Source organism: Phocoena sinus, chromosome X, assembly GCF_008692025.1.
Source record: "Phocoena sinus isolate mPhoSin1 chromosome X, mPhoSin1.pri, whole genome shotgun sequence".
Classification (NCBI taxonomy): domain Eukaryota; kingdom Metazoa; phylum Chordata; class Mammalia; order Artiodactyla; family Phocoenidae; genus Phocoena; species Phocoena sinus.
The window spans coordinates 75087201-75112194 of record NC_045784.1 but is presented as its reverse complement, the minus strand read 5'-3'; the positions used below and the strand labels follow the sequence as shown (position 1 = coordinate 75112194).

The 24994-nt window shown below is 35.2% G+C and overlaps 1 protein-coding gene across 2 annotated transcripts in view; it reads right to left on the bottom strand.

Moving 5' to 3' along the window:
• The window catches only part of KLHL4 (kelch like family member 4), a 118819-nt gene that overhangs the window by 21856 nt on the left and 71969 nt on the right, over positions 1-24994 (bottom strand). For both annotated transcript variants that reach the window (XM_032619865.1, XM_032619863.1), the window contains 4 exons: positions 22823-23009; positions 16541-16765; positions 14478-14640; positions 12501-12713 (listed from right to left, as the gene is read on the bottom strand). In XM_032619865.1, the coding sequence (XP_032475756.1) occupies positions 12501-12713; positions 14478-14640; positions 16541-16765; positions 22823-23009 (788 nt within the window). The remainder of the gene's footprint in view (positions 1-12500; positions 12714-14477; positions 14641-16540; positions 16766-22822; positions 23010-24994) is intronic.

The following is a 24994-nucleotide window of genomic DNA, read 5'->3' as shown; positions in this document are numbered from 1 at the left end:
AATATTTCCAAATGAAGCAACTGGTAGAGGATTAATCTCCAAAATTAACAAGCAGCACTTGCAGCTCAAAAACAAAAAAACAAACAACGCAATCCAAAAATGAGCAGAAAACTTAAATAGACATTTTTCCAAAGAAGATATACAGACTGTCAACAAACACATGAAAGAATGCTCAACATAATTAATCATTAGAGAAATGCAAATAAAACTACAAAGAGATATTACCTCACACCATTCAGAATGGCCATCATCAAAAAATCTAGAAACAATAAATGCTGGAGAGGGTGTGGAGAAATGGGAACACTCTTGCAATGCTGGTGGGAATATGAATTGGTACAGCCACTGTGGAGAACAGTATGGAAGTTCCTTAAAAAACTACAAATAGAACTAGCATATAACCAAGCAATCCCATTACTGGGCATGTACCCTAAGAAAACCATAATTCATAAAGAGTTATGTACCAAAATTTTCATTGTAGCTCTATTTACAGTAGACAGGAGATGGAAACAACATAAGTGTCCATCAATGGATGAATGGATAATGAAGATGTGGCACATATATACCATGGAATATTACTGAGCCATAAAAAGAAATGAAATTGAGTTACTTGTAGTGAGTTGGATGGACCTATAGTCTGTTATACAGTGTGAAGTAAGTCAGAAAGAGAAAGACAGATACCATATGCTAACACATATATATAGAATGTAAGAAGAAAAAATGTCATGTAGAACCTAGGGGTAAGACGGGAATAAAGTCACAGACCTACTAGAGAATGGACTTGATGATATGGGGAGGGTGCAGGGTAAGCTGTAACAAAGTGAGAGAGTGGCATGGACATATATACACTACCAAACGTAAAATAGATAGCTAGTGGGAAGCAGCCACATAGCACAGGGAGATCAGCTCCGTGCTTTGTGACCACCTGAATGGGTGGGATAGGGTGGGTGGAAGGGAGGGAGATGCAAGAATGAGGAGATATGGGAACATATGTATATGTATAACTGGTTCACTTTGTTATAAATCAGAAACTAACACACCACTATAAAGCAATTATATTCCAATAAATATGTAAAAACACCCCAAAATACTAAAAAAAGAAAACAAAACCCTGCAAAAAACCTTACTTTACACCTTAATAAACTAGAAAAGAAGAGTAACTAAACCCAAAGCTAGTATAAGGTAGGGAATAGTAGAGATTGGATCATAGATAAATAATATAGAGAAAACAAAACAATAGAGAAAATCAATGAAATTACGAGTTGCTTCTGCAAAACATCAAAATTGATGAACTGTTAGCTAGATTGAGTATGAGAAAAAGACAAAACTCCCATAAAATCAAATGAAAGAGGCAGCAATTAGTGCTGATTTTACAGAAAGTAAGGATTATAAAAGTACTATCAAGAATTGTTCACTAGCAATTTGATTAACCATCATGAAATGGATAAATTTCTAGAAACACACAACCTATCAAGATTGAACCATTAGAAAATTTCTATTTTCAAGGTGAAATGGAAAATCTGAATAGACCTCTAATGGTAAGGAGATCAAAAGTATCCCAACAAAGTACAGTTCATCCTCAAACAACATGAGTGTTAGGGGCACCAACTCTATGTAGAGTCAAAAATGCGTGTATAGCTTTACAGTCCTCCCTCCATATCCATGGTTCCACATTTTTGGATTTAACTAACCAAAGATTGTATAGTACTGTAGTACGTATTTACTGAAAAAAACTCTACATCTAAGTAGACCTGTGCAGTTCAAACCCATGTTGTTCAAGGGTCAACTGTATTCAAAAATCTCCCAAAAAAGAAAAGCCTAGGGTCAGATGGCTTTACTGTTGAATTTTACTTTAGATTTAGAGAAGAATTAACACCATTTTTTCTCAAAATCTTCCAAAAAATTAGAGAAGAGGTAACACTTACTCATTCTATAAGGCCAGCATTGCACTGATACCAAAGCCAGACACTATAAGAAAACTACATACCAATATTCCTAATAAATACTGATGTAAAAAATTTTCAACATAAAACTAGCAAATTGAATTCACCAGCATTATTAATTTGATTATTCATCACAATAATGTGGGATTTATTCCTGGAATGCAACAATGGGTTATCATACGAAAATCAATCCATGCAACACACCACAATGACAGAATGAAGAGGGAAAAAACATATGATTATCTCAACTTATGCAGAGAAATTATGTGACAAAGTTCATCACCCTTTAATGATTAAAAACCCTACCCAAAGCAGGAATAGAATGAAACCAACTCAACATAATAACGGCCATATGTGGAAAACCCAGATCTATCATATTCAATGGGGAAAGACTGAAGGCTTTCTCTCTAAGATCAAAAACAAGACAATAATGAGAATTTTCACGACTTCTATTCAACATAATACTGAATTACTAGTTAGAGTTGGAAGAGAAATAAAATGCATCCACACTGGAAATGAAGAAATTAAAGAAGACAGCAATAAGTGGAAAGATACCACGTGTTCCTGGATTAGAAGACTCAATGTTGTTAAGATGTCAATATCACCCAAGTGATCTACAGATTCAATGCAACATCTATCACAACCCCAATAACATTTTTTTGCAGGAATAGAAATATCCATTATAAACCTATATGGAATCTCAGGTACCCAGAGTAGCCAAAATAAATTTGAAAAAAGATGAACAGAGATTGACATATCACACTTCTTGATTACAAAACTTATTAGAAAGCTACAGTAATAAAGAGTGTGGTACTGGCATGATAACAGATGTAGTTACCAATGAAATAGAATACAGAGCCCAGAAATAAACACTCACATTCATGGTCAAATAATTTTTGACATTAGGGCCAGGAAGATTCAATGGGGAAATGACTGTTGTTCCAGCTGCTTCAAAGGCTGATGGGAAAACGGGATATCCACATATATAATAATGAAGTTGGATTGTTACCCTACTCCATATATAAAAAATTTACTCAAACAGATCAAAGGCCTGAACATAAGACTTAAAACAGTAAAATTCTTATATGAATACATAGGGGAAATTATTTATAACATTGGATATTTCAATGATCTTTTGGATATGAGTCTAAAAGTACAATGTATAAAAAAATAGATAAATAGGATTTAATATAAAAATTTGCACATCAAAGTGTGCTATCATCAGAATGAAAAAGCAACTGATGGAATGAAAGAAACAATTTGCAAATCACATATCCGACAAGGGGTTAATATAGAGAATATATGAAGAATTCCTATAATTTAACAGCAAAAAGAAAAACAACCTGATTAAAAGATGGGCAAAAGACTGGAATATGCCTTTCTATAAAGAAGATATACAAATGGCCAATAGCACCTGTTAAGATGTGCAACATATCTAATCATTAGAGAAACTCAAATCACAACCACAAAAAGGTACCACTTCAAATCAATTGGGATAGCCATGAAAAACAAAAGAAAACAATGTTGGTGAAGATGTACAGAAATTTGAATACTTCTGCTTTGTTGGTGGGAATAGAAAATGGTGCAGCTGCAATGGAAAACAGTATGGTGGTCCCACAAACATTTAAAAATAGGGAGGACCTTCAAGATGGTAGAGGAATAAGACGTAAAGATCACCTTCCTCTCCACAAATACATCAAAAATATATCTACATGTGGAACAACTCCTACAGAACACCTACTGAACACTGGCAGAAGTCCTCAGACTTCACAAAAGGCAAGAAACTCCCCATGTACCTGGGTAGGGCAAAAGAAAAAAGAAAAAAACAGAGGCAAAAGAATATGGATGGGACATGCACCTCTGAGAGGGAGCAGGGAAGGAGGAAAAGTTTCCACACACTAGGAAGCCCCTTCACTGGTGGAAATGGGGGGTGGGCAGGGGGGGAAGCATTGGAGCCACAGAGGAGAGCACAGCTAAAGGTGCAGAGGGCAAAGCAGAGCGATTCCCGCACAGAGGATCAGTGCTGATCAGCACTCACCAGCCTGAGAGGCTTGTCTCCTCACTTGCTGGGGCGGGTGGGGGCTGGGAGCTGAGACTCGGGATTCAGAGGTCAGATTCCAGGAAAATGACTGGGGTTCACTGCGTGAACACAGTCTGAAGGGTGCTAGTGCATCACAGCTAGCTGGGAAGGAGTATGGGGAAAAGTCTGGAAATGCCTAAGATTCAGTAGACTATTTTTCCGGAGTGCATGAGGAGAGGAGATTCAGGACACTGCTTAAACAAGCTTCAGAGACAGGCGCGAGCCACGTCTATCAGTGTGGACAACAGAGACAGGCATGAAATTCTAAGGCTGCTGCTGCAGCTAACAAGAAGCCAGTGTGTAAGCATAGGTCACTATCCACACCTCCCCTCGCAGGAGCCTGTGCAGCCCACCACTGCCCAAGTCCCATGATCCAGGGACAACTTCCCCTGGAGAACACATGGCATGCCCCAGTCTGTTACAATATCACACTGGCCTCTGCCACCACAGGCTCACCATGCATTCCGTACCCCTGACTCCCCCTGCCTGAGTGAGTCAGAGTCCCCTAGTCAGCTGCTCCCTTTAACTCCCTCCTGTCTTCGTGAAAAACAGATGCCCAAGGGTGACATACATGCAGAGGCGGGGCAAAATCCAAAGCTGAACACCAGCAGCTGTGCAAACAAAGAAGTGAAAGGGAAATTTCTCTGTGCAGCCTCAGGAGTAGTGGATTGTATCTCCACAATTAAATTGATGTACACTGCATCTGTGGAATACCTGAATAGACAATGAATCATCCAAAAATTGAGGCAGTGGACTTTGGGAGCAACTGTTGACTTTGGGTTTGCTGTATGCGACTGACTAGATTCTGATTTCATGTTTATATTGGTATAGGTTTTAGTGCTTGTAATCATTGGTGGATTTGTTGATTGGTTTGGTTGCTCTCATAATTTTTATTAAACTGTTTTTATTTCAATATTTAAAATTTTTATTTTTAATAACTTTATTTTATTTTCTTATTTAAAAATTTTTTTTCTACATGTTCTTCTGAGCTGTGTGGCTCACAGGGTCTTGGTGTTCTGGCCAGGTGTGAAGCCTGAGAGTCTGAGGTGGGAGGGCCGAGTTCAGGACATTGGTTCACCAGAAAACTCTTGGCCCCATGTAATATCAAATGGCAAAAGCTCTCCCAGAGATCTCAGTCTCAACGCTAACATCCAGCTCCAGTCAATGACCAGCAAGCTCCAGTGCTAGACACACCATGCCAAACAACTAGCAAGACAGGAACACAACACCACCCATTTGCAGAAAGTCTGCCTAAAATCATACTAATTTCACAGATACCACAAAACACACCACCAGACGCAGCCCTGCCCACCAGAAATACAAGGTCCAGGCCCACCCACCAGAACATAAGCATCAGTCCCTACCACCAGGAAGCCAACACAAGCCACAGAACCAACCTTACCCATAGGGGGCAGACACCAAAAACAATGGGAACTATGAACCTGCAACCAGAAAAAAGGAGACCCCAAACACAGTAAGTTAAGCAAAATGGGAAGACAGAGAAATATGCAGCAGATGAATGAGCAAGGTAAAACCCACCACACCAAACAAATGAAGAAGAAATAGGCAGTCTACCTGAAAAAGAATTCAGAGTAACGATAGTAAAGATGATGCAAAATCTTGGATATAGAATGGAGAAAACACAAGAAACATTTAACAAGGACATAGAAGAACTAAAGAAGAAACAAAAAATGAGAAACCACATAATAAATGACATTTAAAATTCTCTAGAAGGAGAATAACTGAGGCAGAAGAAAGTAAAAGTGACTGGAAGTCAAAAGAGTGAAAATAACTATCACAGAGCAGAATAAAGAAAAAAGAATGAAAAGAATTGAGGACAGTCTCAGAGACCTCTGGGACAACATTAAACACAACCATATTCGAATAATAGGGTTACCAGAAGAAGAAGAGAAAAAGAAAGGGAATGAGAAAATATTTGAAGAGACTATAGTTGAAAACTTCCCTAATATGGGAAAGGAAATAGTCAATAAAGTCCAGGAAGGGTAGAAAGGCCCATACAGGATAAATCCAAGGAGAAACACGCCAAGACACATATTAATCAAACTATGAAAAATTAAATACAAAAAAAAAAATTAAAAGCATCAAGGGAAAAGCAACAAATAACATACAAGGGAATATCCATAATGTTAACAGCTGACCATCAGCAGAAACTCTGCAAGCCAGAAAGCAGTGGCAGGATATATTCAAAGTGATGAAAGGGAAAAACCTACAAGCAAGATTTCTCTACCCAGCAAGGATCTCATTCAGATTCAACGGAAAAATTAAAACTTTACAGACAAGCTAATGCAAAGAGAATTCAGCATCACCAAACCAGCTTTACAACAAATGCTAAAGGAACTTCTCTAGGCAGGAAACACAAGAGAAGGAAAAGAGCTACAATAACAAACCCAAAACAATTAAGAAAACGGTAATAGGAACATACATATAAATGATTACCTTAAATGTAAATAGATTAAATACTCATACTAAAAGACAGACTGGCTAAATGGATACAAAAACCAGACCCGTATATATGCTGTCTAAAAGAGACCCACTTCAGACCTAGGGACACATAAAGACTGAAAGTGAGAGGATGGAAAAAGTTATTCCATGCAAATGGAAAGCAAAAAAAGCTGGAGTAAGAATTCTTATATCAAACAAAATAGACTTTAAAATAAAGACTGCTACAAGAGACAAAGAAGGACACTAAATAATGATCAAGGGATCAATCCAAGAAGAAGGTATAACAATTGTAAATATGCACCAAACATAGGAACATCTCAATACATAAGCCCAAAGTTAATAGCCATAAAAGGGGAAATCAACAGTAACAAAATTACAGTAGAAGATTTTAACACCCCACTTGCACCAATGGACAGATCATCCAAAATGGAAATAAATAAGGAAACACTTTAAATGACACATTAAATAAAATGGACTTAATTGATATTTATAGGACATTCCATACAAAAACAACAGAATACACTTTCTTCTCAAGTGCTCATGAAACATTCTCCAGGATAGATCATATCTTGGGTCACAAATTAAGCCTTGGTAAATTTAAGAAAATTTAAGTTGTATCAGGTATCTTTTCTGACCACAATGCTATGAGACTAGATATCAATTACAGGAAAAGTAAACTGTGAAAAGGCAAAAACATGGAGACTAAACAATACACTGCTAAATATCCAAGAGATCACTGAAGAAATCAAAGAGGAAATCAAAAGCTACCTAGAAACAAATGACAATGAAAACACGATGACTCTAAACCTACAAGACACAGCCAAAGCAGTTCTAAGAGGGAAGTTTATCACAATAAAATCCTACCTTAAGAAACAAAAAAAATCTCAAGAAAACAACTTAACCTTACACCTAAGCAATTAGAGAAAGAAGAACAAAGAAAACCCAAACTTAGCAGAAGGAAAGAAATCATAATAATCAGAACAGAAATAAAAGAAAAAGAAATGAAAGAAACAAAAGCAAAGTTCAATAAGACTAAAAGCTGATTCTTTGAGAAGATAAATAAAATTGATAAAAAAAATAGCCAGACTCATCAAGAAAATAAGGGAGAAGACTCAAATCAACAGAATTAGAAATGAAAAAGGAGAAGTAACAACTGACACTGTAGACATACAAAGGATCAAGAGAGATCACTAAAAGCAACTATATGCCAATAAAATGGACAACCAGGAAGAAATGGACAAATTTTTGAAAAGCCCAACTTTCTGAGACTGAACCAGGGAGAAATATAAACAGATCAATTACAAGCACTGAAATGGAAACTCTGATTAAAAATCTTCAAACAAACAAAAGCCCAGGACCAGTTGGCTTCACAGATGAATTCTATCAAACATTTAGAGTAGAGCTAACACCTATACTTCTCAAACTCTTCCAAAATATAGCAAGGGAAAGAGCAGTCCGAAACTCATTCTACGAAGCCAACATCATCCTGATACCAAAACCAGAAAACGATTTCACAGAAAAAGGAATTTATAGGCCAATATCACTGATGAACATAGATGCAAAAATCATCAACAAAATGCTAGCAAACAGAATCCAACAACTCATAAAAAAGATCATACACCATGATTAAGTGGGATTTATCCCAGGAATGAAAGGATTCTTCAACATATGCAAATAACTCAATGTGATACCCATATTATCAAGTTGAAGGATAAAAACCATATGATCATCTCAATAGATGCAGAAAAATATTTTGACAAAATTTAACATCCATTTATGATAAAACTCTCCAGAAAGTAGGCATAGCGGGAACTTACCCCAACATAATAAAGGCTATATATGAGAAACCCACAGCCAACATCATTCTCAATGGTGAAAAACAGAAAACATTTCGACTAAGATCTGAAAGAAGACAAGGTTGCCCACCCTCACCACTACTATTCAACATAGTTTTGGAAGTTTTGTCCACAGCAATCAGAGAAGAAAAAGAAATAAAAAGAATCCAAATGTGAAAAGAAGAAGTAAAACTGTCACTGTTTGCAGATGACATGATACTATACATAGAGAATCCTAAAGATGCTACCACAAAACTACTAGAGCTCATTAATGAATTTGGTAAGTAGCAGGATACAAAATTTATGCACAGGAATCTCTTGCATTCCTATTCACTAATGATGAACAATCCGGAAGAGAATTTAAGGAAACACTCCCATTTACCTTTGCAACAAAAAGAATAAAATACCTAGGAATAAACCTACCTAAGGAGACAAAAGGCCTGTATGCAGAAAACTATAAGACACTGCTGAAAGAAATTAAAGATGGTACACACAGTTGGAGAGATACACCATGTTCTTGGACTGGAAGAATCAACACTGTGAAAATGACTGTACTCCCAAAGCAATCTACAGATTCAATGCAATCCCTATCAAGCCACCAATGGCATTTTTCACAGAACTAGAACAAAATTTTCACAATTTGTATGGAAACACAAAAGTTCCCAAATAGCCAAAACAATCTTGAGAAAGAAAAATGGAGCTGGAGGAATCAGGCTCCCTGACTTCAGATTATACTACAAAGCTACAGTAATCAAGACAGTATGGTACTGGCACAAAAACAGAAATATAGAACAATGGAACAGGATAGAAATCCCAGAGATAAGCCTACGCACATATGGACACCATATCTTTGATAAAAGAAGCAAGAATATACAATGGAGAAAAGACAGCCTCTTCAATAAGTGTTGCTGGGAAATTTGGACAGCTACACATAAAAGAATGAAACTAGAACACTCCCTAACACCATACACAGTAATAAACACAAAATGGATAAAAGACCTAAATGTTCATATGCCAGACACTATAAAACTCTTAGAGGAAAACATAGGCAGAACACTCTATGACATAAATCACAGCAAAATCCTTTTTGACCCACCTCTTAGAGAAATCTAAATAAAAAGGAAAAGAAGCTAATGGGACCTAATGAAAGTTAGAAGCTTTTGCACAGCAAAGGAAACCATAAACCAGATGAAAAGACAACCCTATGAATGGGAGAAAATATTTGGAAATGAAGCAACTGACAAAAGATTAATTTCCAAAATATACAAGCAGCTCATGCAACTCAATTTCAAAAAAACAAACAAAAAAAACAATCCAAAAATGGGCAGAAGACCGAAATAGACATTTCTCCAAAGAAGTTATACAGATTGCTGACAAACACATGAAAGGAGGTTCAACATCACTGATCATTAGAGAAATACAAATCAAAACTATAATGAGTTATCACCTCACACCAGTCAGAATGACCATCATCAAAAAATATACAGGCTATAAATGCTGGAGAGGGTGTGGAGTAAAGGGTACCCTCTTGCACTTTTGGTGGGAATGTAAATTGATAAAGTCACTATGGAGAACAGTATGGAGGTTCCTTAAAAAACTAAAAATAGAACTACCATATAACCAAGCAATCCAATTACTGGACATATACCCTAAGAAATCCATAATTAAAAGGGTCATGTACCACAATGTTCATTGCAGCACTATTTACAATAGCCAGGAGATGGAAGCAACCTAAGTGTCCATTGATAGATGAATGGATAAAGAAGATGTGGTACATATATACAATGGAATATTATTCAGCCATAAAAAGAAATGAAGCTGAGTTATTTGTAGTGAGTTGGATGGACCTAGAGTCGGTCATACAGAGTGAAGTCAGAAAGAGAAAAACAAATACCGTATGCTAACACATATATATGGAATCTAAATTTTAAAAAATTGTTCTGAAGAAGCTAGGGGCAGGACAGGAATAAAGATGCAGATGTAGAGAATGGACTTGAGGACATGGGGAGGGGAAGGGTAAGCTGGGACACAGTGGGAGTGTGGCATGGACATATATACACTACCAAATGTGAAATAGATAGCTAGTGGGAAGAAGCGGCATAGCATTGGGAGGTCGACTTGGTGCTTTGTGACCCCCTAGAGGGATGGTCTAGGGAGCATGGCAGGGAGATGAAAGAGGGAAGGGATATGGGGATATATGTATACGTATAGCTGATTCACTTTGTTATACACCAGGAACTAACACACCATTGTAAAATGGTTATACTCCAATAATGATGTTAAAAATAAAACATTTAAAAATAGAATTGCCATATGATAAAGCAACTCTACTTCTCTGTATATACCCAAGAGAATTGAAAGCAAAGACTCAAACAGATATTTGTACACCTATATCCTAGCAGCATTATTCACAGTAGACAAAAGGTGGAGCAACACATTTGTGCATTGACAAATGAATGGATAAAGAAAATGATGCTGTATGTACGTATGATATAATATTTTTCAGTTTTAAGAGGAAAGGAAATTTGGATAAATGCTATAACATGGATGAGACTTGAATAATTATTGCTAGGCTAAGTAAAATAAGCCAGACACAAAAGGATTATGTATTATTCCACTTTTATGAGGTACCTAGGATTATGAAATTCATAGAAAAGGAAAGTAAAATGGTGGCTGCCAGTGACTGAGGTGAGGGAAGAATGGGGATTTGTTTTTTAATAAGGATGGAGTTTCCGCTTGAGGAAATGAAACAAAATATTTCTGGAGGTGGATGATGGTAATGTTTTCACAACGATGTAAATGTATTTAATGCCACTGAATTGTGCAGTTAAAAATGGTTAAAAGTGTAAATTTTATGTGATGTATATTTTGCCTCACTAAAAATATCTAGCATAATGAAGAGGTGATCAACTACTACTTTGCTAATTTTTGGGAAAACTGATATGGATAATCTCAGTGTCATATATATTTGACTGGAGCTGGTCACTTATGATTAAACTTTAAAAAACAGAAAAAAAAGAAAAAGTCTATCATAAATCAATTATTCCCTATAAGAAATGAAGTATTAACATCATTCGTTATGCTTTTCAGAAGAAAAAATAATATTCGTATTCTTTCCTGTAGTCTTTTTTCCCTACATTATATCCTACATATCACTGTTAAATCAATTTCCCCCAAATTATTTTCTTTGTGATATTCCATTTCTCCAAATTTAATTATCCTTTTGCCTACAAGATGAAATCCAAAAGTTTCCACCTTGACATTTCAGGCTATCAGAAAATCTGGTGCTTAATTGTGTTTTTGAATTGCTCTTCCAAATTGTTTCAACCTAAAGTCTCTGCTCATATCTGTGAAGCTTTCTCCTTTATATTCAGGGTTTTGGCTGTGCTTTTTCCTAGACCTGAAATTCCCTCCATTCTTTTTTATGCCTACAAAGTACAAATTCTATCTTGTTCATGAATTTCCCTTGAAGACTCCATTCGTATTGATCTCTGTCTTCTGAATTCTGATAACTTTACTGACTGCAAATTTGTCACTGGAATGTGGTTAATATTATCAACTGTTATGTTTGTGCATATAGATATATATTTTTCTATCTTGAAAGGGAATATGAATGGTAAAACAACAAAGTAATATGACTGACATTTAAAAAAACACAGTGCGCTTTGTTTGTCCAGATGAATGTCTCCCATTCAAAGAAGTTACCTTTGGGAAATTAAATACTTAATGCAATAGAGTAATTGTTCAAAACATTATTAACACTTCTCTTTGGGAAATCTTTCAGTTTATTTTGTAGTGATAAGCCTTCATCCTTTGAGGATTGATTTTGTTTTCAAAACAGTAAAGTTATTTTGATTTGAGCTGGTAAATAGTTGAATGACATAGCTTGTAATAAAATTTATTTATTCTTACATTTCTTTTGTCTCATTTTATAGGGTGACTATCAAATGATAAAACAACACATTCTTTTTATACATTTCTTATGATGAATCTGGAATGCATAAGGGGATTTCTTCACAATATTTCGGGCCTAGGAGTAAGTGTACAACTTTACAAAGGATTATACCTCTGTAAGAATTAATACTTATTTGGAAGACTACTTTCTGGTAGCTTAAAAATCCTTCTTATTTCTGATAAAAACAAATAACCAAATAAATACATGAATAAAAAGGAATATTTTACCGTTCCACACAGTCAGAAAGTCTGGAGCAATGGTTAGAAGCAGGGGCATCATGACCCCCAACAACATATAAGAATCCATTGTATGCTGCAACTCCCACGCCTCCACGTCTTTTGGACATTGGAGCACACAGACTCCATTTGTTAGTATGTGGGTCAAAGTATTCCATAGATTTGAGGCAGGAACTTCCATCACGTCCACCAATAGCATATAGCCTAGAAAAAAGACAGAAGTGTATGTGTGTGTGTGTGTGTGTGTGTGTGTAAATTTGTGCATAGAATGAAAGTGACAGAACCTTGCACAAAGCATTGAACTGTGTGTTCTACTCCCTTAGTATTTTACAGTGAATGGCCTGAATTTGTGAGTGGATAGTTACCTAAAGGCATTTGTTAAGGTCTACCTTACCCTAAACCTCTCTGTTTCATCATTTTTGTGAAAGTTACTTTGACATAATATAATAGATTAAAGGATCCCACTGGAAATGAAGTACAGAGAAAGAAGGGAGATTTCAAAATTGTTGGTAGTATTTGTCAGTTAAACCTCAATAAAGCTAAACATTTTTAAAGAAAGGTAAGATGTTTCCAAAACCCAACTATGGCAACCTTACAATTTTAGCTAGGTTTAATTGCTTAGCATTAGAATCCCTGTTGTTTTCTATGAACTATTTTATTTAGTGTAAAAAAATTTGTAACTAAGAAGATATTAATTTAATAAGTAACTAAGGGAATAGAATAAAACCTAGAAACCAGATTTTTTTCCTAGACAGATATATTGGCTATGACATTTCTTTCATAAATTTTAAATGCCAATTCTTTTGATGAGCAGTATTTTTAATCTAATTTAAATTTAATCCTGCATCAATAAAGAAAATAAACATTTATTAAACTATATGTCTATAATTGCCCTTCATGCTCAATTGTGAACAATAGCAAGTCATAAAGACAAAATTAAATTAGTCAGATTCGATGATTTCAGCTTCTTCTGTAATAGGTAGGAGATTGCTACTGAGTCGCCTGATATCATTCAGGTTAGGCAAGAGGTAATCAGATTTAGGAGAATTTTAATCTCTAAGACACTGTAAGTCTGGGTCTCCTCTTAACTATAGACATTTCCTGCTCCTTGCACAAGGTGCTAAAATTGAAATTGAATTTTACTTGAAGTTGTATTGAAATTTCTACTGAACCCAATTATGTGATGAGATATTGGCTTTATGCATATGCATAGTCAGTACAGACACACAAGGCTGTCTCCTGCCACTGACCCATCCTGGTGTCTGAATTTTTCATCATTCAAGTCTCTCCTATATGCTGGTCATTATCTCCAAAGATTCCTTGTCAGAAAGCACATAATTACCTGCAAGAAGAACAATTCAAGCTCGTAGAAACCTCTAACATCATTGGGTTTCAATATATTAGCTTCTCTTATAGGCAAGCGATCAGGAAGAGGGAAAGATTCAGAAAGGTGGTACTAGTTGTAATTCTAAAATACTCAGGAGAGTGAATGGTAAAGAACAAAGAGACTTGGCCTATTACAAAGACTTACCAAAATTTTGTTAAGTCAAGAATAAGTTATAATGTAAAAAATGGTAGCTTCTTGAGGGTAAGATTGGAACTTGTTTGCTTCTCAAATTTAATGTACACACAAGTCACTTGAGGATCTTGTTAAAATGTCTATTCTGATTCAGGGGGTCTAGGCTGGGGCTAAGATTCAGCATTTCTAAATAGATCTCAGGTAATGCTGATGCTACTGGTCTCAGGACCACACTGGAGTAGCAAAGGACTACAGGATATTTAATTAAATGTTCATTTTAGATAAGTATTTTCCATCAAAATGAAGGAAGAGTTCCAAAAAAGGCCTTCTACTATCAATAGCTAGGATGTCCTGGTCACCGGGAATGCTTATTGATTGGTGGATCACATCACTGAAGTGCTGTACCACATGAAATGGGAGCAAAAGCATGCATGCTTGAGTTTACTCACTTGTTGTTTAATGCGACAACACCAACGGTGCTTCTAGGAGTTGACATACTGGCCACATAATTCCACTGACGTCCCTCAGGGTCCCATCTTTCTACAGTGTTTAGATAACTCCATCCATCATGACCACCAACAGCATACATTGGTCCTTCAAGTGTGGCTACGCCTAAAGTGTAAAAATAGCATGAGGGCTCACCTAGGTAGGCCACACACAATGGGTGTTGTTTCATTTTTCAAGGAACTGACTGCTTAAAAATTTGTTTGTATCTCTTAAATGGTTTTGTAAATAATCATTTAATGAATAATTTACTGATCTTGATATAAAAGTGAATATGGTCTTTTAACCCTAGGAAATTTTCAGGCATACTTAGGGTATCATGGTTGTAATGCTGAAGTCAAAGGAAGTAGTGGGACACACCTTTTCTCAGGATTAATAGAAAAGGGAAGCTGATTTGTTTTCTGGCATAATTTCAATGTTATTTTTCAAATGTAAGTGATAGATGAGGTATGATATTGAATCTTAGATAAATCTTAGAATTGTAGGCTAACTGTGATAGGTCTTTCTAATCCCTGATTTTTATTATAGGGATAAAAAAATTCCCATGAGATAACTAAGTAGACAGGGATTTTTGAGGTTTAGTTAGAAATTTGTTCCAGTAGATGCTATAAATAGCCCCTTTCTGTTTCTCATCTGCTCTGGGAATTCACGTAACTGGTTCCTCCCCACCTTACCTTCTTCACCATCTCAATCCGCCTCTCAGAGGTATACCCTCATCACCTCTCCTATCTCTTTAGTAATATCAATTAGAATTTAACAATTTGCTCTGATTTCTCTGTAAGATATGTTTTCTAAACATCACACTGACAGAACTGAGCTGAATAATTACATAGTCTATCATTTGATATAGATAATTTATCAGATATTTTGGGGCAAATAATACCAGTCCTGGATATGGCATGCTTTATCTGTGTAAAAGTCAGTTCTTAAAGAACAATGCAATTATTCAGCTTTTTTTTTTTTTAAGAAACTCTGTGTTATTGAATCGTATGGAGTCTAGCATGAAGAAAGATATACCTTGACAAATACACAGGAGAATCAAAGTTCCCCACTCTTCCATAAATCTCCATTCCTTCTTAAACTTTTTTGGAACCTCTGGATTAAGTATAGTTTAGAGCTACTCTCAACCAAAGTGTTTTTTCTAGATATTTCTGCCTTCAAACTGTATCCTAAGGCTTTTGCCTAAATACAGTTTTGCTTCTTATGTGAAGGGACACTAGAAACTAGTCCCTTGAAACAATGAAACAAAGAAACAATGTCTCTCCATTATCAAGTGTTCTTTTCTCTAAATTGAGTTTACAAAAAACTCCCTGTTGTAGTTTCATGCTCTTCAACAATGTATTCCTTCTAAAAGTTTGTATTCTTCCTGAAGTGGGACCCCTTTAAAATACTGGTAGAATGGAGATAGGATTACAGCAAGTATGACATCTGAAACAAGAAAAACTTTCACAGTCTTTTATCATTTGCTTACACTTTTCAGCATTTTGGAAACATTTTCACTAAGCGTTTGGCTAAATCTCAGTGATGTGCAGCTTAATTTTATTTTAATTGATTTTTTTTTCAGATGGATGACCTTTATTATTTATTTTTAATTGGGGTATAGTTGTTTTATTTATTTATTTATTTATTTTGCGGTATGCGGGCCTCTCACTGTTGTGGCCTCTCCCATTGCGGAGCACAGGCTCCGGACGCGCAGGCTCAGCGGCCATGGCGCACGGGCCCAGCAGCTCCGCGGCATGTGGGATCCTCCCGGACCGGGACACGAACCAGTGTCCCCTGCATCGGCAGGCGGACTCCCAACCACTGCGCCACCAGGGAAGCCCGGTATAGTTGTTTTACAACGTTGTGTTAGTTTTTACTCTACAGTGGAGTTCCCCGTGCTATACAGCAGGTTCTGATTAGTTCTCTATTTTATACATATCAGTTAGTGTATTCCAGCTTAATTTAATTTTTAAAAAGCTCTACTAACTGTACATTCTTTAGAAACTATGTAACATTAAGCTCTTACCTAAGCCATGCCTGTGTGTTGACATGGGAGGCATCACCATCCAGATTTTGCCAACTGGATTAAAACATTCCACGGTATTCAAAGTTTTTAAACCATCTCTTCCTCCCACGACGTAGAGCTTATTATCAATAACAGCAACTCCAAACTGAAGCCTACGGCCACTCATGGTGCCAATATGTAGCCAGCTGTTGGTCCTGAGGTCATATTTTTCAATTGTAGTGGTACCTGTTAAAGAAATGTTGAACAATGGTAAAAACTGCTTGTATAAAAATTTTAATTGGCATCATTCATATTATATTTATGTATCTATCATTTATAGCATAGGATCAGTGATTGCAACTCAAATTAAAATAAGTAGCCCAGATGATTCTCCAACCTAGGAGGTAAGGTAAGGATAATATTTCACCACTTCTGAATCCAAATGGAGGAGTCAGAATAAAATAGTTTGTTTAATATATATAGTTTATATGCTTATAATGGCTATAATAAGCTATTGGTAGTACTAACACAGGTGTCAAACACCATATTTTACAACCAAAAATTACTTTGGAATCTATTACTGACTGTTTACATATCCGTTATGGTTTTAATTTCCTATAACCATTCAATATACTAATTTATGACCTTTTATTTTTAGTTTGGTGTGTGTGTGGGTTGATTTAAAATACAAACGACTAAAAGAACAGGAATAAAAATTCCTTTTAAATGGAACTTCAGTGTTGATTCACTTAATGTTCCATGATGGTAACACAAAGGATTATAATTAATAACATAATTATTATATTTATATTATTTATGTATTATAATTAATAATGCAATTCTGAGGTATTACCTTCTTTATGTGCTAATAAAAGTTCAATTTTCTACTCAATTACTGAAATACCAAGTTTACTACCAGAGTATACTGTCACTACTGCCATAGTAAATTGTCACTACTTCATAATAAATTATTACTCCTGTAGGCAATGCTTTTTACCAGTCATCAACAATAGCTGCTGTTATTTTTTAATAAAAATTGATTCTGCACAACAGGAAAGTTTCTAATTACCAAAGTAAGAAAAGAAAGAGTTAGACGATTCACATTCATAGCGTACCTAAGACAGCTTGTGACAGATTTAGGGAATTTCAACCCAATTTCACAATGCCAACCATAGGAATAAGCAAAACCACTTTTCTGTTGTTCTACTGGGAGGTTTGTGGAGAAAATATAATCCATTAGTTAAGATGAAAACAGTTAATATCTGAAGCCTTTTCACTGGCAAATTGTAAGGCTACAGTATAAGGATTTAGGCAGAGTGTATATTATGTCTATGGATGCTTCTGAAAGTTTTTCTTTTTATATTGGACTAATGGAAACGGTGTTTATATCTTTTTAGGTCTTTTCTGGTGAATAGTGCACTATAAGTATTTTTGTCTCAAGAGTTTGGATTTTCACAATAAAAACATGCAAATATATGGGCACTCATTTACTCTTTCTCTTTAATCCCTGCATCTTTCATTGACAATGTGGATTTGGCTGAATGCTGATTTACAGATAGCAATCACTCTATTGACTATATTTATTGCTGAGAGGTCAAATAGCACCACCTAGCTTTTATATAATAAATGTCTCTGGATGATACTGTTACAACTGGAATACCTACAAACAAACTCACATCTACTTTCACTCTGTCAAGCAGTCAATTTTCTCTGTCTGTTTTCATATCTTTCCACTTCTTCATTCCAATCTTCCCACATCTGTCTTCCTATCCACTCTTTTCTATTTTAACTTTTCATTTTGAACTCTTTTCATTAGTGGAATTTACCAAAAAGCCAATTTAGATTAGGAACTGAAGGTTAGGGTACACTAATTATTAAGATTATGGAGTTATTAATGGTGAAGTAATTAGGAAATTGTAGAAGGCTACATAAATCAGCTGTATGTTGAAGATTTACATTGAAATGATGAAGTCTGCTTCATGCCAAGTTAATTTTTTCCAGACATTAGATAAAATATAAAAGATAAATTTACCCCATATCTACTATTTGCATCTATGAATATATATGACTTGTAGTTCTGTATCTTGAATTCTGAAAATTTCTTTAGCCCATTTGCCTACTTCCACAATTGCTCCAACTAATCAAAATGTAAATCCTCTAGGTAGCTTATTATGGCAGCTCTATATTTGATGGGAAAACTTAGATTTTTTGTTTTTACTAATCTCTCTCTTTAGGACTCACTTCATAATTTTTCTGTGTATATCGATCTTCTACACTTAAACTTTGCAAATATTGTTTTTTATTTCATTTCAAAGCTCCTATTCAACCCTCACTTAGGATCTATTCAAGAGGGAACAAAACCAGCCAAACTTTGTAGTATTGTTTGGAACATGATAGTTCCTGCTGTGAATATATCTGATGTAGTGATTTCCTCCATCTATTTTTAAAATGAAATAAAAATTACTACATTAACTTTTAATTTGTCCCCTGCCATATTGTCTCTCAGAATTCATTGTTTATAATAAATGAAAAGTTACTGAAAACCTTGTATTTACAAAAGCCCACAGTTTATCATTTGACCATTTAAAATTTTTGACTCTGTGATCATACTTAGAATTTTTTGATGAATCTTTTAATATACACGGTAGGAGTTATAGTTAACTCCAGCCACTTGTCTGATACCTATATTTAGCAACTAATTCCAAGTTAATTGTATGAGTCAGAAAGGTAATTAAAGACTGAGGAAGTACTGTATTTCCTAAACATCAAAAGGTGAAAGTTCAAAAAGTATCTTAAAAAAAGATAAGTGAAACAACACACTGTAAGAAAAGGCATGCATATAGAAATTCTTTTAAGAATGTAAATTGATATGTTTTTAAATGTAATACTCATTTATACATATAAATGCTACCACTTTAATGTTTTTGCTTTACTTATTTTTTTCTTTCTTTTCTTTCTTTCTTTTTTTGCTCCTAAGTGCTCACCCTGATTTTTAAATAGATTCTAAAACCCTCAAAGAGAGGGGTCAGTTTTGTTGTTGTTGTTGTTGTTCTTTCATCTAAAATAGTGGCAGTATAGCAAAAAGGAACACAAAATTTGAGTAATAATTCCCTTTCCCTTAGTTCTAGATGTTTGCCTTTGGCTTGGCTATCTAATCTTAAGGACCTTAGTTTACTCATCTGTAAAACTGGGGTAATAAAATCTATCTTGTAGCATTATTGTGAGCATTAGAAATGATGTTTGCAAAATGCCAATCAAGGATCAGGTATTCAAAAATAATAGTTTTTACTATTATTGTAGTTGTCTGCAACTTCCCATAGAGATTTTTATATTTCCATACAATACGTATTCCAAGAGTCTCAAAATGATGGTTTTACTTCCTTCCATATCAAACTGTGGTAATAGAGTCAAGGGATCATAGGCTCACATTTCACTCATTTCTGTAAGCTAATAAGGAGTTGTAGATACTTATTACCATCTTGTGTAACACATTCATTTGTGTAATATTAACTTAAAAAACAGGAACCTGAAAAAATAACAAAAATAGTAACAAACAGGAAAACCAAACCAATAAACACAAAGTTTTCCATTTCTCACTCTGCAGGTTAGGCATTTTTTTTTTAATCAGAAACTAAGCATATCTGTGCTTGCATTTTGTACTTAGTACCCTTTTGATATAAATATCAAATGAGACACCTTTTAAATGCTGTTAATGTTAATTCTATTCAACAAAATGCAATAAAATATCATTACTAGATTTGAAATTAATTATAATATTTCATTGTATTTGTTATTTTCTGAAGAACACTAGTTCTGTGAAGTTTCTCTACTACTTTGAAATAACTGCATTTCCAAGCTTTTGTTTTATAGGTTTATTATTAATTGACATGTCTCCTATATGGTCTTCCAATTTCCAGTTACACATACCAAAAGAAAGAATCAGTTTGCCGAAGCACAGGACTTTGACTTTTGCAACATTTTCTACAAGGTGTCAAAATATTTCTATGTATGACTTGGCAAATTTTAAGTGGTTGATCTTATTTCCTACACTGCCAATTATTAATTACAAAGTCCTTGCCACACTGTTTTGGCAACATGGGTCTACAGACTGAGAAATCAAGTGTAAAAAGACAGAACTATAGAAAAACAAGTTCTAAGAAGTATTCAAGGTAGACATGATGGCTTCAGAAATTTTTCCTTATTCCTATTTGTTGAAATTCTTTTGTAAAATCATTGTTTTATTCCAGGATGCAATTGCTGATCTTGTTATCAACATTTCAAGTTTATTTGTAACTGGTCTTTGAGCAACTATCTGGAAATTGACAGCAAGAAGTTAGAGACCACTCTCCTATTTCTGTCAAAAAACAAATTTGGAGGACCCCATCCCTTCCATTTACAATAAATCTTTAAGTTTTCCATGAAAAGATCTTATGTTGTAAAGCAAATACTGAAATTTAAAAATTGTTCCCATAAGAACCACAAAAGACCCCAAATTGCCAACACAACCTTGAGAAAAAAGAACAAAGCTGAAGGTATCACCCTCCCAGACTTCAGACTATACTACAAAGCTAAAGTCATCAAAACAGCATTGTACTGGCACCAAAACAGACACATAGATCAATGGTACAGAATAGAAAGCCCAGAAATAAGTCCACACACCTATGGTCAATTAATCTATGACAAAGGAGGCAAGAATATACAATGGAGAAAAGACAGTCTTCAACAAGTGGTTCTGGGAAAACTGGGCAATGAGATTAGAATACTCCCTCACACCATATACAAAAATAAAATCAAAATGGTTTAAATACCTAACTGTAAAACCTGAAACCATAAAACTCCTAGAAAAAACCACAGGCAGAACACTATTTGACATAAATCATAGCAATATTTTTTGGTTCTGTCTCCTAAGGCAAAAGAAATAAAAGCAAAAATAAACAAGTGGGTCCTAATTAAACTTAAAAGCTTCTGCACAGCAAAGGAAACCACCAACAAAATGAAAAGGCAACCTATGGAATGGGAGAAAATATTTGCAAATGATGTGGCCTACAAGAGGTTAATATCTAAAATATATAAATAGCTCATACAACTCAATATAAAAAAAAACCAATCAAAAAATGGCAGAAGAATAGGCATTTATCCAATGAAGACATACAGATGGCTAACTAGCACATGAAAAGATGCTTAGCATTGCTAATTATTAGAGAAAGGCAATCAAAACTCCAATGAGATATCACCTCACACATGCCAGATGACTATCATCAAAAAATCTCCAAATAACAAATGTTGGAGAGGATGTGGATAAAAGGGAACTCTTGTACACTGTTGCTGGGAATGTAAAGTGGTATAACCACTACGGAAAACAGTATGAAGTTTCCTCAAAAAACTAAAAATAGAACTACCATATGATCCAGAAATTATACTCCTGGGCATATATCCAGAAAAAACGAAAACACTAATTCAAAAAGATATATGCACTCCAATGTTCACAGCAGAATAATATACAATAGCCAAGACATAGAAGCAACCTGAGTGTCATCAACAGATAAATGGATAAAAAAGATGAGGTATATATACAGTGGAATAGGATTCAGCCACAAAAAGAGGGAAATTCTGCCATTTGTAGTAACATTGAAGGATCTAGACAATATTATGCTTAGTGAAATGTCAGAGTGACAAATACTGTATATCATTTATATGTGAAATCTAAAATAATACAAATGAATGTATATCCAAAACAGAAACAGACACACAAATATAGAAAACAAACTAGTGGTTACCAAAGGTGATAGAGAAGGAGGGAGGGACAAATTAATGGTATGGGATTAACAGATACAAACTACTATGTATAAAATAGATAAGCAATGAGGATATACTGTATAGTACAAGAAATTATAGCCATTTTCTTGTAATAACCTATAATGAAGTACCACCTGCAAAAATACTGAATCACTATGTAGTTTACCTGAAACTAATATAATATTGTAAGTCTATACTTCAATAAAAAGAAATTAAATGTATCCTGAGAGAAATAAATAAATAAATAAATAAATAAATAAATAAATATTGTTGTCATAAGGGAAAAGTACCTATTAAGAGTTGAGGAAACACTAATGAAAGGGCTATATCCCATAAGGTAAGAATAAAAGAGGAGGTCACACTATTTATATTACCTTATTTATAAGAAATAGCTTTAGATGCAGACATTTATATATAGCTTTAATACCACCCTTATAGTTTAAAAGGTGTTGAGAATACATCTTTTTTGAATGATACTTTCTAAAGTAATTAATTTGTTCCTGTTACCTTTCATAGCATCCATGCCTCCCACAGCATAAAGTGCTCCCACAGTTGATTTTCTGGGCTTCGTCCGAGGGCTTTGCATCATGGGTCTTCTCTCAGGTAAGAGATGATACTTCATAGCTTCCATCAGGAGCTTCTGACACTCAAGATCACCAGTAAACATGGAACTGTTTTCAAGATCTGCCAGTAACTGAAAAGTAATGATGCATGTATATGAAGTAAAGAGAAAACATTAGAAATAGCATTTTCATTTATATAACTTTGGAGAAAACTCAAGCTAATTCTAATGTATGTGTTATTATTTAATATTTTAAGTTACTTAGTAACATATTTTATCATTAAAAGCCTCATGGTAGTAGCTAATTTATTAATGCACATTTATTTGACATACTTTTCCTCTTTTGAGTATGTACATGTAATCTCCAGGAGTGAAAGTGAAAAAGCACTCATAAAATGTGCTACTGAAAGCAAAGTGAATGGCTGTGTCTGCACAGAGCAAGCATCTCCTGCCCTGCTAGAGAAGCAGTCACCTTTTTGGTTGATTTAGGGGAGATGGCACAAACATGCGCAATTAAAATAATATCAGGACTTCACTATTGGCGCAGTGGTTAAGAATCCATCTGCCTAATGCAGGGGACTTGTGTTCAAGTCCTGGTCCAGAAAGATCCCACATGCCGAGGAGCAACTAAGCCTGTTTGCCACAACTACTGAGCCTGTGCTCCTCAACAAAGGGAAGCCACCGCATTGAGAAACCCGTGCACCACAGTGAAGAATAGCCCCCATTCACCACAACTAGAGAAAGCCCATGCACGGCAATGAAGACCCAATGCAGCCCTAAATAAATAAATTAATTAAAAAAATAATATCACCATGGGGGCTGCATCTTTATTATCAAATCAAAGCATGAAGCAGGTGCTTTTTATCTGTACATGTACATGTGTACACCAGTAAAGTACATGTATTAGTAACTAGGTAATTCATCATCAATAGTACATGAGATCAATCCTTTCTAACCATTATTGCCCGGCAGCTAATATGACCCTAATTCAATGGGATAAAAGCTAGGTAAAGTATTCTTCTTGAGATGAGTTGAGGAGAAGTTAAGAGTCTTGTTCAGAATTTTCCAAGGGTCATTTAGATTTGTTCCTTGGAGTCTGGAGTCTACAGTATCATAGGAATTGACAGGAATAGCAAGAAGATTGTTGGAATGAACATACTAATCTTACCCCATAAAACTTCCTCCTGAAGTTTCCTGTTCTTCACTGGTTAACCTCAACCCTGTTCTCACCCCACTTTTTATCCCTGATGGATCACTGTTTTGACTTGGCTGATGAGACCCCAGGTATTTCCTTAATGCATACACTGTAGCAAATAGGTTTGAAAACTAGGCTATGTAATTTATTTTTCTTTCAAAAATATTCTTCAGACATTTATCACCAGTCTCTTCATGTATTTCATTTCTAGAATATTTGTATAAGATTACCCACTACTACCATCATCAGGAAAAGTTCACACAATCCCACATTCTAGGCATACTCAGGAGTGGGAGGCCAAGGTACCACTGGTTGTGTGTTTCAGCTGGATTTTACATACTATTCCAATAAATTAAGAAAAGTCCAACTAAGCCTTTTGCTGAAAGAATGTCATATAGACTTAATAGCATTATAAAGTTAAGGGCTTCTGATCCTTTATACCAGTGTATTTCAAATTTTTGCATATCTAAGAATCATCTGGACAACTTGTTAAAATACAGAATCCTTGGCTTCAACCCAATAAATCATTTCAGTTGGTCTGTGGTGGGGGCCTGAGAAACTGAGTTTCAAAGAAACCCCGGCTTAAGAGTAAATATGTACTGGGAGTTCCAAAGATGGCAGAGAATAAAGAGTCTGAGCTCATCTCCTCTCCCAGGCACACAAAAATTACAACTATTTATAGGATAACTATTGATGAAAAAGACCAGAACCTACCAGAAAAGATCATCTACAGCTAAAGATGTAAAGGAGGAACCACAAGTTGGGTAGGAGGGGTAGTCACAATATAGTCAAGACCCATAATCCCAGTGTGGATGACCCACAAAGAGGAGAATAATTACAACTGCAGAGGTTCTCCCCAAAAAGCGAGGGGTCTAAGCCCCACATTGGGCTCCCTAGCCCAGGAGCCCTGCACCAGGAAGAC